The sequence below is a fragment of the Catharus ustulatus genome, chromosome Z, assembly GCF_009819885.2.
Source record: "Catharus ustulatus isolate bCatUst1 chromosome Z, bCatUst1.pri.v2, whole genome shotgun sequence".
Taxonomy (NCBI): Eukaryota; Metazoa; Chordata; class Aves; order Passeriformes; family Turdidae; genus Catharus; species Catharus ustulatus.
In genome coordinates this window covers 10128766-10146065 of record NC_046262.2, presented here as the reverse complement: position 1 = coordinate 10146065, position 17300 = coordinate 10128766, and the positions used below count along the sequence as shown (strand labels likewise).

The 17300-nt window shown below is 43.3% G+C and overlaps 1 protein-coding gene across 4 annotated transcripts in view; it reads left to right on the top strand.

The window, feature by feature from the left end:
• Positions 1-17300, top strand: part of PDZD2 (PDZ domain containing 2) — a 201808-nt gene that overhangs the window by 127027 nt on the left and 57481 nt on the right. For all 4 annotated transcript variants that reach the window (XM_033085233.2, XM_033085232.2, XM_033085231.2 and 1 more), the window contains exon 3: positions 6301-6703. In XM_033085233.2, the coding sequence (XP_032941124.1) occupies positions 6301-6703 (403 nt within the window). The remainder of the gene's footprint in view (positions 1-6300; positions 6704-17300) is intronic.

Sequence of the window (17300 nt, the reverse complement as noted above, 5' to 3'; positions counted from 1 at the left end):
TCTTCCCAGTTTCAAAGCAACATCATTGTGTTGATACCAGGTGGAGTGTCTTGGTGAGGTGTCTCACCAAGCTTTGTCTTGGTCCTGTGTCACAATTCCATCTTCCAGAAAAAGCTGTAGGCAGGCTTGAAGTCCATGAAAGTAGAGTAGCAATTCTCCCTCCACTCCCTTTCCACCACTCCTGAGAGTTCAGGATCACAGTGTGCAAGGAAGTCTTGCCCAAGGCCTCCTGCCACCCTTACCAAATACACCTTGAAATGTAACTTTCAAAGTTGTTTTTTCTTCAAAATTCTGCATTCTTTGCCATAAATTTAATTGTGGAAAACATGCCATAGACAAAAACACTGGATTCAGAGTTTTGTTTTTCACAGAGCTACCAATTTGACTATCCTGACAGAAATGCAGAGTGCCATAGAGAGCTATGGCCTCTGTGAGACTTAAGAGTGTTGCTGCTTAAACTTGGCCACAAGCTGAGGCTGAGGATTGCTCATCCTGAAAAGGGAGATGGGAGCACCTTCTGTGTTCCCTGTTTGAGTGCTCTCCTTGGGTGTGATTAGTAGCTGAGCTCCATGACTGACTTCTCCTTTGCCCTTTCCGCCTTTTCTGACGTTTTTTAAGGGAGGCAGAGAACATTATGTCCTTTGTGAGTGCCGTTGCTTGCAGAGCCTGGGGCAGGAAAGGGCTTGTCGGTGATGAGATATTGGATTGATGCTCATTCCTGGTGTGCTTCAGCTCTGTGCCCGAGACTATGTTGAAGTAATAGCCAGGTTTACCAACACCATTGCTTTCTGCTAAGATGAATTATAGCTGGAGAGCTTAATTCTCCAAGGAGGTGGATGAGAGGGCTGGTCTCAGGAATAGATCTGTTGCAGATCTCAGGAAGTGGAACCTCTTGCAAGCTTGGATGCAGCAAGGTTTGCCCAGGTGTTTGTAGGTCAGTGTTCTCTTTTGCCCGCAGACGTTAAGGCAGGCTTGACTCCTGGCTGAAGACGTGGCAATCTGTGGAAAATTCCCACTGGCGCTTGCCAAAATCAGTCCTTAGTGGGATGGATGTTCCTGCACAGTGATGGCAGTGAGGTGAGGGTTTCATCAGGATCCATCAGTCACTATCTGTTAGTCATTAATTTGCCTTACCTGAAAAGCAAGTTAGCTCATTTGCAGGTGTCATGGAGAAATGTTAAGTTTGGCTTTTAAAATCCCCTTGGGGCTGGACGTTTCAGTTCTGGGAGGATCTGCACTGCCCTTCGTCTTTCCAGCCTGAAGAAGATTGAGTTTCAAGACATTTTACCATACCAAAGTCCTTCAGAGAAGAGCATAAAAATTAGTAATCTGTCTGTCCTGCAAAGGACATTATAGGTCCTGGGAGGGCTAGGCAGGGGCTCTGCAAGTGGTCGTCTCGACTGAGGTTTCTGCTTGGTGAGCAGCACAATGGCTGGCTGACGAGATGTCAGTGATGCTCTGTGCGTATCATTTCCAAAGCACTTTCTGATCTGTCAGGATGAAGATTTCTGGAGAAATGCTAAATAGTATTATTAGTGTAAAATAAACATACTTCAATATTTCTGACCCTAAAGTGGATCCAGATGCTTTCTTACGGCTGCTGGATCTGCTTTGATTTTTCCATGGCTCAGTGTGGCTGTCTGTATTTGTTCAAGTGAGATAGGATGTGACAGAGAGCTTGTCACAGCATGCTCTTGTTAAGTCACTAAACCTTTATACATGCACACACTCAAATATATATATATATGTATGCAAAAAAAAGACAAAGTTACTGTCTTAGTCTAAGACACTTTTTCCGAGTCTGACACTTCACATGTGTGCCAAAGAAGTTGGAATAACTCAGTGAGTTTATCAGCTTTTATGATCACAGCAGTCAGTTCAGCTGTGTAGGGGAGAAATGGGATTTGGCTGAATAACTCAAAATAGTCTCCCAAGGAAGTGAACGTGTGTCTCTGTCTTTATAGCTCTGATACAAAAAGGGTATTAAATGTCCTTTGATACCAGTTACAGGTTGCATTTTCCAGCCCGTGGTTGAGCTTTGTGAGAGGTAACTTTCCAGTTTTGTTTCAAGTATAAAACAATTTTCCTCTAGTTTTAAGGATTATTAACATTTTCATGGTTTCTCTGCTGCAGAGAAGAACAGGTCCTCCTCACTGCTTAAGGGTTACCTTTTATATGGCTTGGAGTTTTACCAGCACTGGTGCCAGGGTGAGATCAAAGCATCAGGAGCAGCTGGGTGGTCTTTCCTTCTGAGCATGCCAGTGGGAGATGTTTCCACACCAGTATTTCAGTGATTTTTTTTAGCTCCTTTTTGTGGAGATAATGCTGCAGTGTCTGAGGGGACTCTGAGCTATGCCAGGGAGATTTGACACTATTGTGCAAAGACTGGAAAATACAGAAAATGTGGGTGGGTGTTCTGCTGGTAAAATGTTTTGATTTGATAACTGGTATTAACAGATGTATGATCAGCTAGTAACATCTCTTGCATTCTTAAAATCAGTGATAATAGGATCTGTTATGTGTTGTGATTTGGTGGCAGCTCTTTAGAGGATCTGCTTGAGTTTTCTTAGCTGGTGTGTGAGATCCAAGGCTTTCACCAAAACCTATTCCATCCCCTGCAAACCAAAGTGAGAAACAGAGTCTCATTTTTCAATAAATTTAGATAAATCAAAGCTGAATTATGGATTTTTTTTGTCCACACACCTTCTCCATCCAAACTGAGGTTTGTTTTCAAACTGAGTGACAATTGGGAGGTTGCAGCTGATTCCCCACATCTGTGCTGAGAGCTGCTGCATATGTTCATCAGCTCTGATCCTGCCCTGCCTGAGACACTGTTGGTGTATTGATTGCTAAAATCTCTGTGAGTCCTCTATAGGGACCAAAAAAAAAACGGCTTTTCTGCATTGCACACATTAAAGCCCTTGAGAAGGGGGATTTGAGGTTCTGTCTATCTTGTTGCAGTTTTCTGCTATCCAGAGACTGTATAATTACATTTTATTGAGTCTATCCCACTACTCCCTTCTGGCATGGGATGCTCCTGAATTTAAAATTGGAAGGTCTCATTTAATGAGAACTCATTTAATACAATCTTACCTGTTCTTTGTACAAGAGCTTGTTCTTTGTTTGAGAGCTTGCAATGCTTCCCTGGTGGTTTTTTTTTGGTTTTTTTTTGGCTTTTTACTTAAATAGGAAAGAAAGGCAAAAGAAAATGAAGCCAGGTAAGTGGCTGGCATGTACTAAGCAGAAATTGCAAGTGGCTCAGGCTCCTTGGTTATTATCCCTATCTTGGAAGGGCAATGCAATAAAGTGACCACAAGTTCTAAGTACATTAATTTCAACTTGTCTCCTATCTTGTGGTATGAGTTCAGTGTTCTATCAGTGCTGGTTTTCCTGGTCTTTGGTTTGAAACAAATCCTTGAGATAATGATGCCACTTACTGCATCACTGGTCCCAGCAGGACTTAGCCTGTCCGGAAATACCTGACATGATCCAGTGTATGCAGTGACTTGCTGCTGCCATGCAAAGGTAACTGCTCACTGACCCAGAGAATACTTGGTTTTTTTTTTTTGGTGGAAACTTACTGTGTTCTTTGAACTGCTGAGAAGTACTCAAAAAGACATAAGCCTGTTAGTTAGTACAGGCTGCATGCCTGGAACATGCAGGCCATCTCAACATATGGAGTAAATCAGCACAGCTCTGCTGACTTCAGTGCAGCTGCATCTATAGCCACTTGCTATAACCCTGCTCCAGTCTGGAGGGATGATTGTGTATGAAGACTGGATTGGGAAAAAACCTCCCTTTTTTTCTTACAACTTTACACTTTATGAGCAGAATAAATGGGCTATGAGTGGAGTTGAAATAGTAAATTATTTTTGCCTCTCTGGAATTACTTTATGTGGACATATGCTAAGTTCCCTCTTGTTCCCTGTACTTCCTAAATCAAGTTGTTGATATGCATGTACTTGGTTGCTGGCACTAAAACATACATCAATAATTAGTTCAGAGATTGGTGTTTCAAAAAGCACCTGCACGGAAACAAGTCAGGCAGAGTTGACACTGTATAAAAACAGGGTGGGCAGTACCCACGTAAGCCACACAACTAGGGAAGAGGAGCTGCTTTCCTGTGTCCATGTGCCAGGAGAAGTGGTGCTATCAGGCTTGTGTGTGATGGATCAGAGTGCAGTGATACTGCTGCAAGCAAAAGTCATGAATTTTAATCAACTTTACTGGCTGCCTTGAAATTTGAGTTGAAAGATAAATGTGAAAAACAGGCAGCCCATATTGTTTCTGGAACAAAACTACCCCATTTCAGTTGATTAAAAGAATTCTTCTTTTAACTTGATAATCAAAAATACTTCCATGTTAGCTCAGGATTTTTTTTCTATGCTAACCCTTCAGGTCCTGCCAGCTTCATGTGTCTCCCAGAGCCAAGTGTCACCTTGTGACCACCCAGACAGTTGACCTTTGCTGCAGAGGCTTCCCAACTGGCGGGGCTTGTTGGCTGTCTGCTTTCAGCCATTTGGAAAAAGATGGGCTTAGGGCTTTATTTAAATGTTCTTTATGTCTGGGGAAGGGGAGGAAAAAAAGTATTGCCTGGTGAAAACTGAAAGGACTGTCCAGGGAGTTGGAGTTCAATTTATATTCATTGGGAACTTCGGCACAGCAAGCATGCTTGTCCTTCCTGTCTGTGGCTCCAGGGCTGCTTTTAAGGTTATTTAGTTGTGGTATTCATTTGAATATCAGTTTTCCTAATTAAATATAAGTGATTTGAATGCCGATGTTGTCTGTGGGGGACATTGAAGCTTTGCAAAGAAGTGGAGTGAAAATACCAGCTCTTGTCCCTGGACAGAAGCACACACCCATCATGTTATTTCCAGTCACTGCCAGGCTGGTCTGGCTTACTTTGACTAGTTGAGAGTGCTTTCCTCACTCCTTTGCTTCAGGGGTTATCAGAGCTGCTTTTCCTGTTTTGCCATTAAGTCACCTCTGTGCAGGATTAAGTTTGAAGGATTTATTTTACAGCCAAACAACTTTTAAGAAAGGGAAATGGAAAATTCACCTACAAGCAGCAGGGAGGGAAAAAAACTTGGTGGCAGACTCCTGAGTGGTTCCTCCTTTCACAAGTGCTATGCTATTTTCTCTTATGATCCATGGTTCAACTCCACACCTAGTTTCTCATCTCTAAAAACTGTAGGTTCAGGAACTGCTCTGTATTAGTGAAGAGTTCATTTTGTTGCAGCTGCAGCAAGGGCTTATTTGATGCTCTTGGAAATTCATACTGCCTTCACTAGGGAGAAATGCAATATAGTTTTGGGGCCTAAATTAGTGTGAAAGGGCACATACAAACCTGCTACGTACAAATTCCAGCTTGTTTGTACTCTCAGTTGGTTACACCCTTGGCTCAGAACCCAAATATTTCAAGAATTTGGGTTGAGGTATATCCTTTTCTAAAAGAAGCATGAGGTTAGATTCCCCTTTTGCATCAGTGGGTGCAGTTTCTGTAAGGTCACAGAGGGTTTGTTTGAAGCAGAAATGTTAATTCCTCCAAGGCATGTCCAGAGACTTTGGGAGGGGAGATGATGCTTTGCTCTGGTAGGAGAACCTGGGGCTGCTCCTTGCACGACTGAGATGACTTGGCCCCTGTTTTGGTTAGAATATGCTTGCTATGAGGGAAACCCACCTGATTTCCATGTCCTTGTAAAGCAGCTGGGATGCCTTGTAGTGTCATGCTTTGCCATACTGGGGCCATTTGTGCTGTGCCTGCTTACCCTAGTGGCTGATTTTTTGTTTTCCCAGTGGCCTTCAAAGCATGTACATATGTTGAAGCAGAAGATTAGTTTCACTAAGGGGGCTCGTTTCAGATGCAGGTGCTCTATGTGCCTCTGCACAAATAAATCCTGCATGATTCTAGATTTTTTTTTAGAAAATACTTCTTTATTTTAATACTCTTCTGGAAACATTCTCTACTCTGCTTTCCTTACTCCACCTTTACATGTTGCTGTACTGCAGATACAGAGGTCAGGACATGTGAGCTGGTGGCATTTACCAGCTGTTGTGCTGTGGTGGGATCAACCTGGATGGCTGTTAAGGCTGTTAATTATTCCTGATATTTTCTTCTGATACTGAGGAAAGAGCATTTGGCAATGCCTCGAGTTATCCTAATGTGTCCATACACCAGATGATCAGCTGGCTGAGACAATGCATGAAGATCATGGGGCACAGCGAGTTGTGCTGCTAGGGTGGGATGTGGGCACTGCAGGGCAGGTGGTCAGTGATCCTCAATTATCCCTTTCCTCGCAGTTACCTGGCCGAGCAGTGCTGGAATGGCGGCTTTGTCTACCTGATCATGTTGCGCCGCATCAAGCGCAAAGCCCCGCTGCCTCCCTCCAACGGCAACAACAGCAACAGCTGTGACCCCAAAGCCAAACCCAGCCCCGAGCCCGGAGACAGAGCTGCTCAAAATGGAAAAAGGACCAGGAAGTTCGGGGTCATCACCAGGACACCAGGCAGCAAGGACAGCAAGGAGAAGCCGGGCTCAGAGCACGGGAATGGGCACTGCACCCCGATGGAGGTGGAGGTTGCTCAGCCAGAGACCTCTGAAGCAGAGAGCAACGGGGAAGAGCAGCACCAGGGCACTGGAGCACCGTACCGGGGCCGGCTGTCAGATGCTGGCATGCCAGACATTGGGGACCAGGCTGCCCAGGTATGTTTACTTTGGTTCTTCTAGAGAAGAAAGCAGCAAGTGTGCAAGTAAATTAGGTTGATTTCTCAAGCAATTCTCTGGTTTCAATGTTCTGACCTTGGGCTGAGCCTGTAGGTGACAAGACAAGCTGTCAGGGCAGCCAACTGTGGGGTGGGGTCTAAAACACAGGGGCAGGAGGGTTGGAGAGTTAAATAATAGTTGTTGGAAACCTCTGTCATACTCCATCTCTCATGGAGGGTAGGTTCTTATATCTCTCGACCTTTCAGGGTTGGCCTCGGGGTTTTTTGTTGAGACAACTGATGACCCTACAACACTGGAGCAGGGGATGTCAGTAGAAGATGGTAATTTTGTCCTTTGGAGCTTCATGTTTAGCTCTGCCTGGACGTGATGTCACCTTACAGTTCATGTTAACATTGGGACTGAAGCTTCCTTTTGATGCGCCAGAACCGTGTTGCATGTATTTGTGTTACAAAACTTGTTTGGCCAGTGTCTGGGAACCACGTGGAAGTAATTGTGTATTTTGCTCAGAGTTGATGAGATGGACAATTTGTTAAATGTTTGGGACGACAGTGGGATTGGGGCTTTCATTGCTTCTGTCTTCATCCTAATGGAGATCTTGGGGTTTGTTGTCTGTCTAAAATTGCAGCATTGCTGGATGGAGGGAAATAACCCAAACCTTGATCAGGTTTCCATAATGCATCTATCACCAGAAGCACTGTCTGCCAATCTTTTCAGAGGCACTGATAGTATAAACAGATGAAGGCTGCTTTGCTGGGCTTGGGGCTGGCTGCAGCAGCTGGTTTTGGTTTTAAGACTTCAAAACTGGTAACAAAGAACTGTGAGTGGACATCTCATCACTAAATTCTGTTGAGAAAAACAGGGGGTTTAAATGTGCCCTCTGAATTAGTGCTCCTCGGCACTACTCCAGGGTAGTGGTGATCATGGTTGTAAAGTTACAGTAATTTAATTTAAAGTACTTTGTAGGAGCTAAAAGCAATTAAAAAACCCCTCTGGTTTTTAAGGAAGCGTAATTGCAAAAACTTGCTCTTTGCATCAGACATGTTGGATTTTATGGTATGACAGAAAGAGTAGGGTGTTTATGTCTTGCAAACCTCATAACTGTAGTCATTCTGAAAAAAAACATTAGAAGATTAAAAATAAATAAATGAATCATTTGGTGTTTTCAAAGTTCTGGTCCATATAAAGGCTTCTTGAATCTGTTCTGAAGATGCCTAATTAAACACATGTTATAAATGAAGTTGATCAGACTTTTTTTGAAGTGGAAAGCCAAAAATATATATATATGAAAAAAAAGAAAATCTTGATCCGGAGCCATCTCGTGCTAGTGCTACCTTGATGTTTTGAATCATTTTGTTCTGAGGAGTAAATTCTTAAATTCAGAACATATATGTATCAATGTGAGCAATAAATACACTTCTAATGCAGAGCACATACAGCATGGCTTTGTAAAACATGGAAACATAGCTGAGGCACTGGAAAAATTCAAGAGCTGTAATCTGTTCAGTTGTGGTATAGTGTCATTTATTAAAATTGCTTCTCTATTTTTAAAAAAAAAATCCTTCCTCCCCCTAATATTTTGCTTAGAAATATGACCTCTGTCTGTGTCAGTACTAATTATGTTTTCCTGATATTTGAATGAAGAGAAATGTGAATAGCTGGAGCCTGAATAGCACGCCTAGCTCATCCTTTGCTTTTTAAAGACCAGGGGGCCTTATGGAGGCCCATCACTTACAGCATCTGTGGGGTAGCTGCTATCAGAGTAATGTGTGCCTTAATTCAGTTTCTTAATAAGTATTGAACAGAGACAGTGAACAAAATTTTCAATTTTTTTTTTCCTGTTTAAAAAAAAAAGAAAAAAGGCAAGGAATAAATACACTTGGGAGCCTCAGATCTCACTTCTAGCTCCATTTTCAAAGCGTGACCTGGTGCTCAGGCATGTGAGATCCAGTCAAGTCAGGAGCCTTTTGAAAACGGCATCCAAGATGTCCTGCCACAAGTTGCAGCCTCCTTCCAGGTTTTAAAGAGTGAGCCAAACCTCCTGTAGGAGGAGTTCTCTCCTCCCAAGCAGGGACAGGGTGCATTGGCAGGGCACCCTCTGCATGGGGAAAGCAGTTCCATGCCTGCTGCCTGCCGTATGCTCACCATCTCCTCCACATGTTGACTAGGTGAATATCCAGAGCTGTCAGCCCTTTGCCCTTCGGGAGCGCTGTATCTGCTTTCAGGGGGAGACCCAGCCTGTGGCAGACTAGAGGTTGGCTGTAGGTGGGAGAAAAGGCTTTGAGAAGCCACTCAGGGACCAGCATGGGTGTGGGAGGACCTTGCTGGTCCTCTCCACTACTCTTTTCCCAGCCCAGGAGGCACACTGGAGCTTTGCTGAAATTGAAATGCAGAGTCCAGGAAAATTCCTTTTTGTTTTTATTCTCTGTAGGAAGTTAGTTTGAAGTTGGTGTAACCAAAATAGGGGAGAAGAGGTTAGGTTGATCTGCATGCCTTCAGCCACTACTGTGCTGATCCCAGTGGCCAGCCCATGGCCAGTGTCTAAAGGCTGTTGTGCTGAGAGAGCTTTTGAGGCATCTACATGCCATTTCAGTGCCCTTTGCTTTCAAGGCACTTCTCCCACAGGCATGGGGTTGTTCTGCCATTTTCTCTCCCATTTTCTCTCCCATTTTCTCTGTGCATGCTGCTCATAACAGCAATGCTGGATCGTGAAACAACAGGCAAGATGAATACTGTTTGTCAAGTGAACCTGCCAGGAGATTCCTGTGTTACTGGTTTGTGTGCATGTGCCAGTCCCCTTCTTCAGGCTTGCTTTCATCTCTCAGATCTTGATCTGTCTCTCCTTGCACTTGGCATTGCTATCACTGTGTATAAACAAATCTGCTAGGCTGTCTGCTGGTATGTAACCCTCAGTAAATATTGTACCTGTCAATTAACAGGCAGCATTTAATGTTTACAGGTGGTTAAGTTATGCTGCAATATTTTTAGGGTGAACCTAAGTGACTTTTAAAAATGTGGGGATTCAAAGCCGTGTGTCTGCCTGACAGGAAGATCTCAAAGATCTGGAAAGCAGACCAGACTGGCAACAGTGGGAGTCAAGGGTAGTGATTTAAGATTAGGCAGTCTCTGAGCTGGAGTAATGACCCTTCACATCCTGTGAAGATTGGGGTGTTTAAACACAGATATCAAAGTTTACTTCTTTCATTCAGTGGCCTGAGACAGGGTGTAGTTTTGTGGGATAATTATACAGGCACAGATGGAAGAGGAATATGGGAAGGCGCTGCTGGAGTCCACTAAAAATGATAAAGAAAAGGAAACTTTGAAATGGTTGTGAGCTTTGCTCACAGTATACCAGTCCTGGGGTTTCGCTGTGTTGACTGGTAGGACAGAATCCCTCAGTTTTGTTCTCAGCTTCTCTGTCCTGGTCTTTTTGGAGGATCTGTGGACTGCTTCTGTAGTTGTTCAGCCCCTAAGGAGAGCCCAGAGATGGCCAGATACAGCTGGCGTGGGCAGGGATCAGAAGCAGGACTGAGGTTTGCAAAGACAAGATTAGGAGCGTGGGGGGCTGGAGTCTGGCTGTCAAAAGGGACTTAAACTGATCCAGGTTTGGCAGGCATGATGAGAAGTTTGGCTTTCAGGTTTGGCCGGGTTTGGCTTTCACTGATGAAGCCAAAGGAAGCTTGGACACAGATGAGTTGTACCAGAACAGACTAGCCACCTTGGCTTCCTCTGGCCCCAGCAGGATGCTCTGAAAGCTCTTAAAAACCCAGCTGTTAAAAGCAAAAAACAAGATACCCCCCAGAATGCCCTTGAACTCTCTTACTTCTTTATAAGCATCCAAATTATTAAGGTCTTGAAATCCAGATACGAATTTATCAGAGACTGGTGGGAACTGTGTAAAGGACATTAGGCAGAGTGAAAATGCTTTAATAGTCACGGGAGGCAGGCTGGGACTGTGCATTTCAGTATTTCTCCAGTGGCAAAGCTACATGGCACGGGAGGAGTTCAGGGTGTCCTGGGTGATGGTGACACTGTGGGGTGGGGTTGTGGTGGGATGCCTTTCCAGGATGGAAGCAGATCAGCATCTGGGCGTTCTGTGTGTGGTGCTTTTCTGAAGTCAGTGTACTATCTATTAGCAAAAGGAGAGAAAGGGAAAGGCAAAGGAGTGTTAATGCCTTGCCTCCTGGAGGTTTTTGGGCAGATCTGGATTACAGTAGTGCTTCAGGATCTTGGCTCCGTGCTGTTAACCTCATTGCCCTGGTCTCAGCCCCCAGAGCTGTGCCTGCCTAGCCAGCTTTGCTCTTACAGCCCAACTGAGCCCAGCCTGCAAGGACCACGGCCCTCTCCAGATGTGTGAGCCTGGGCACAGGTGCACACAGACATGTCTGTGTGTGGAAAACCAGCCAGGACTTGCTTTAATACTGCATGGTACATTTTATCAGCAGCTCTCTTCATTCTTCGGGCCCATTATTGCTTTCTTACTGACATGGCTCATCTTGGGTGGGGATGAATGCCTTTGAATTGCTTTTTCCTTTGCAGTTAGGAAAGGCTGACAGCCTTTCTGCAGCAGTGCTTGCCAATTAGTGTTGGTAAATGCCAGCATTACCTTGACTTTTGGTGAGTGGAAAATGTTCCTTATCTTGCCAAGCAGAAGAGGAATGCTAATAGCACATTACAGGAATCAAAACATGAGGCTTGAGATAATGTAATGGCTTTAAGCATTTTACTATTTTGTTAAACTTGATGGGAAAAAAAATTCTTACCCTTTTGCTGTACCAAAATGTAAAACTTGCTGTGAGCTAGGTAGTCCAGTGAAGCTACTGAAGCTAAGTTGCTTTACATCAATTTTTTTGGCAACCTAAGCAGTAATTACTGTTTCATCAAGGCTTTTATGGGATTCTTATGATGCATGGTTTAGACGTAAATAGCACTGGTTTTAGGTGTTAATATAGATAGTTTAGTCATGTAAAGGCATTCCTCAGAATCTGATTCAGTTCTTAAAGTCTTTTTATCTGTTGTGTTTTCTTCCAACTTTCATTAACATGGATCCTGGGGCTATCTACTGTCTTGAAGTTTTAATGTGCACTATGATAAGCATGTCTTCCCTCTTTGTTGCCTGTTTTGGGTTGTAAACTCTCTTTTGGACAAGGGCTGTCTTTTAATTGTAGCTGTACAGCACTGACAAAACTTGGCCTTGCTTTTGCTTGGGGTTTTAGGAAGTGCTTTGATGTTACTAGCAGTGAAATTACAGTTAATATCTTTTGCTGCCAGTTATATTTCACCTTGCCATAAAACAACAACCATCACAATTTGGGGGTTAAGTCGCTTGCTGCCAAATTTTTTCAACTGACTTAAGATTCTGCCTGCCTTTGCTGTGATTTAAGTGATAGCTGCAGCTGTGGTTCTGTAGACTTTAATTTTGAGCAGCAACCTGTCCTTTTATCTTGTTTTTGTACTGAATTTTCCAAGGGTGCTTAGATGTAGAGATAGTCTGGTAATGGGTAAGTTATAATGTGTTGGTTTGACTGTGTCACCTTGAAACGAGGTCTTCACTCTTGGAAATGAGCTATCCCCAAAGGCAGCGCAGGAATGTTCAAGGTTCTGTTGCAGGAGGTCTCCGACATACTCAGCTGTTGTAAACCATAGGTGAACGCACCTCTATGAAAGCATTTCCCACCCACACAGAAAGTGGGTGTTTGGGCCTTTTTTCTTAATATTTTGTGTGCCATATTAAAGATACAGCAAACCCACAACTGAAATGCGAATGACTAGCTTTAGCTGAAATTCAAGGTCACACCATTTTTTGTTTTAGTCATTAAGTATGAATAGTTGAAACCAAGTGGACATGCCTAAAAATAGAGTATGTTGTCTGCTTAGGTGCTATAATGTTTCAGGCATTTGTTGAAATTACAAAGCTGCATATGCTTAATATTTTGAGGCGGAGCACTAAAAGCACTGAGCAAACCCAAAAAGATTCCTGCTGTGGACAGATGTAGTACCAGTCCTCATGAGACACTCCTCTTTAGCTGACAACAGTATGTGGTGAGCTACTCTAGGCTGGGCTTAAATCTGCTGCAGGCTGCAAGGGTGTTTTCTGAGAAACTTCAGTCTAATCAAGCAGCTACTCCCAAAAGCCCACCAAGAGCATGAGATCGAGTAAGGTACTCAGTGTAGTGAAAACACCTGTAGCCCTTAAATGCCTGAGCTCCTCAGGGGCAATTTCTGGGCAGAAACCCCCCAGGGTCAGAGGAGAAACTCCGTTGTCTGATCTCACAATAATGATTCAGCTGATGCCAAGAGTGGAACAGCTCAGAACTGAGCAATCCAGATGGTGATGGTTCAGGATGACAGATGATTCCAGCAGATTTTTGTAAGGGGTGATGGTATAGTTCAGGTACTTGCACTGGCTGATAAAATGTTTAAAGCCCTTGCCAAGGAAATGATGTCAACAAGCAGTCTGTCTCAGGAGATGATCCCTGGGCGACAGTCTTGCTTAAAGTTGTGGAATTTTCATCCATTCTGCTGTGTTGCCTGTTTCATGTATTTTAATTATGTGTTTGTGTTTGGGGGAGGGTATGTTTTTGCTTTTTACTGTTCCCCAGGCTTCATCCCCTAAGGAGGCTTCTCTTTTCATAGGGAAAGTCCTCACATTTTAATGAAAAGATGCCAAGCGTCTGGCGGCTGTTTGTCCAAACAAGGGGACTTGTGAGATCAGGAACTGACACTTGAACACAATCACAGCTGTGTCTGTGCTCCTGGCTCCTACTTTGATGACATTCAGAATTTATATCGTCAATACTGTGTGGTTCCTGTTGGGTTTGGGGACTTTTCCCCTCTTTTGAGCAGTGTAGGACACACACTGTGTGACTTGCATCATCCAGAGGTAGAAGCCAAAGGCTTCAGTGGTTCAGCATTAAGAAACTTTCATAAGCAGCAAGGATGGACAAAGAAAGTCCTGTCTTGGAATAGTTTATTGATAAAGAAATTTAAGATTATTTTCCTCTCCTGCTTTTGATTTATCTTGGATTTGTTTAGCTTGCTTGTGCAACAATAAAAACAAAACCCAGGGTAGTAGATGAAAGCCGGAGTCCTGCTTTCAGATCAGCGTTAAAAATAACCTGGCTAAGATCAGATAAAAAATACACTCATTATCCACTAATGAAATAATTGCTTTGTTATGAATCTGCAAAATTCACATTTTTGCATGATTTTCTGGTACTGAGTCATTCACATTAATATCTGCGGTGTGAAGAGTGATGGCTTTTGACTGTATTTTAAGACTGATGCATTCAGGCTGCTCACCTGGTGTGTGATGGTGCAAGTTAATTCCCCAGCTACTGATCTGTCTATCCTACCTGCCTGCTGTGGAATGGGAATAGTTGGGAGGAGGCATGATGTGATCCAAGGTGGGGGAGGGAGCTAGGAGTAAGTAGTGCTTTTAATTTATCCCACATCAGTGGAGGATTCTGGGCAGTGGTATGGGCTGGTATGGCCATCTCAGTGTTCCTCCTGTTCACGTAGAGAAGGTTGTTGCACTACAGGTCTGAGTGTTCATGCGTTTCAGTTCAGGGCATTTTGTGCTATTTTTCAGCTCTGTGTGATCAGCATGCTGGTTGCCAGCTGCTGTGAAGCTTATTGAAGTAAATTTTTATAATGCATGGAACTTAGAACTTTCTCTTAAGTGTTGTGTTTCCAGAGCAGCTTTGTGGCTGGTGAAGGTCTCACTGCTTGCTTCTGCTGCCCCTCATGGGAAACCCTGTGAAGACTGTAAGTGGGAACTGGTCCCTTCAGACTGACAGTGAAAATCCACGTTGAATTGTGGATGGAGGGAGATATCCCTTGGGCTGCATTCAGGTCCATGTCAGTCAGTCAGCCAGTGCGTGCATACAGACTTTGCATGGTTATTGATATTCTTATCAGGGCTTCTCTGTTTTTGTTTTAAAATTGTTACATATTTACATCAGCTTTGTCTGAATTGCTGCTGTGACAGAAAGTGCTTTTTTGTGGAAAACTATTTTACATTTTCCATTTTACTATCTAGCTTTTTAACTACTTACGGTGTTTCTGTTTTCCATTTGTTTACACATTGCTACTGCCAAGCTTGTCTTTTATTAAAGATTTCAAAGCAATTTTTTTTCTTTTGTATATCCAGATTTGCAGCTTCTTGAACATGGCATAGTCAAAATAAGTCAAACCCCTTTAAAATCCCCTGCAATTAGCTAGTGAAGGGGAAGTGGGGGAAAGAATGGCTCCAATGTATTTTGCCCATTTATTTATTTATTTTCCTGAACATGGAGGAAGAACGTTCCTTTTTGTTCTATTAATGATGTGCTTATGAAATGGAACGTTTGATGGTGTGCTCTCCAAGCAGGCAGAAGGCGAGCTTCCCCACATCGTACTGGCAGTGTGCTCCCCTTTTCTGATCTGCAGCACTCCTAGTTTATTCCAGATGTAGGCTCGCTCTCAGAGGAGGCTGCCTGATGTACAACGGCTTCACGGTGGAGAAAAAATGGTCTGTGGGGACCCACTGGAAGCTGCCAGTTGTATTCTCTATTCTCACTTGTGGTCTGTTATGTAAGATGACCCTTACCCCATGGGCCCCCCACTTTGCAATTAATCCAAGCAGAATATTCATACTGTCTTTTAAAACATTTAAATTATTTGTAAGCTAGGCATTTTGAAGTTGATCAGATTCAAGTGGAAAAATCTGATCCAAAGGGCTGCCTGCTTGAAAGAGCCAAGCTGGGAAGAAAGTTGAGTCAGTAAGAGTGATGTAACTGCAGAGAACAGAAATTACCCATTAGTCCAGCTGCAGCCTGGCTTGACCATTTGTATTTCTGCTTGCTGTGTGAGGGAAGTCAAAAAATGCAAGCCTGGAAGGGATTTCAAGAGATGACCCAATCTCATCTCCTCCTCCAAGACTGGCTTTGACAAATGTTGGTTCATCATGTCCATGAAATCCTTTGCTGGGAGGAATCCATGTAGGCAGGGCTGCTGCTGCCTGGGATGACAAGCAAAGTCCATGGGGTGGATCTGGGCAGTGTTAAGGTTTGTTTAAGTCCCTAGCAATGAATTTTTGCTTCTTATTGCTTTGAAACTCTCAAGGCAAGCTTGTCTTTCTGAGTGTCCATCTTGGCCAAGTCTCAGGTGAATTGCGTGGTATTTTTGGGTTGTCATATATGAGTATTCATCTCATTGTGAGAAACAAAGTCCACTCCTCAAAATTTCAAGAGTTAAATAAGGGATAATAAAGGTCAGATCAATAAAGGAAAATTAACTGCTCTGCATGCGTGGCAGCAGCCAGAGCCCTGTCCAATTTTTTAGCAAGCAGTCCTTTATACTGTTGCATTTGCATTACTTCCTCAAATGATTGCACATTTTTAGAACCCATTTTCCGCAGCTACACCTTAGGTTGCCACGGCATTGTAAAATTCCACAGCTTCAATCTCCAAGGGTCCATCAGGGAGGCAGTCCGAGGTGGTCTTCTGATGCCACTTCAGACTTGATATTCTCCTTTTATGGTATTTTTTTTTCTACCTGTGCTGTCTTGGTTATACATTTTGCAAGAGCAGTCATATCTTGTGATACATCTTTTGCAAGCACACTTAGATCTCGCGATAGCCTTGCTTTATGCACAGTTTTAGTTACACTATCCACAAAAACAATTTGCACTACAGCTACAGAAGTAGTTACAATTTGTAGTAATTTGCAAAGGCATATACATAGTAATGAAAGCCAACTCTTGCATAGCAGATTGTAACATCATATTATGTCATGAGCCTGTTCTCAAGTGCTGCACCCAGTGCTTGTGACCTGCCTTTGGCTAAAGGATACAGTTTAGTTACCTAAGGAGTAGCCAAGGCTGGATATCACCTGGTCCCTGGCTGCATTGGGGGCTGTCCTCGATGAGGATTTTTGGAGCCTGAGACTGAACTGGCATCAGCACATCTGTGCTTTGTGCTTGAAGTGCTTTTGCACTGAGAACTGTGAGTGCACGTGTACAGATTTCTTGTGTCACTGGTGAACAAAGCTGGGGGGAGGTTATTCTGAGTTATTTATAAGTGAAGCTGTGAGAATTATTCTGAGATGTTAATAGAAATTTGGAACTGACAGCAGCCGAGCAGCAACTGGAATCGTGCAACTGATCAAAGAAGAGCGGTCAGCATTTAAACTCGTCCTCTGGGCAGGGATTAAACAGGCTCCAAGGGCAGTGACATCATACCTGCAAAATGCCAAATCTAACTACTCTTGGAGTTTCCTTTGGGTATTGCAAGTCTCTGGAGTGGAGTGAATGCAGCAGAATCCTAGCTTTCATTTAAAGACTAAGTGAGATTTTAGTCTTTTTGTTCACGAAGGAAAGCTTGAAAATAGGATACTTCAATAATTATTGAAAGTAAACACATTCATTACTACTTTTTTTTTCCTTATTTTTTAAAGCATTTAAGCTTTGTGTGGTTGAACCTGTGAGTCCCCAATAACTAAAAAAACCAGCTCTAAGTAAAATTTAAATGCATTTACAAATCCCTGGAATTGGCACAGAGCTTTACTATTAAGGCTTTCCTGTGATGGACTCACATAA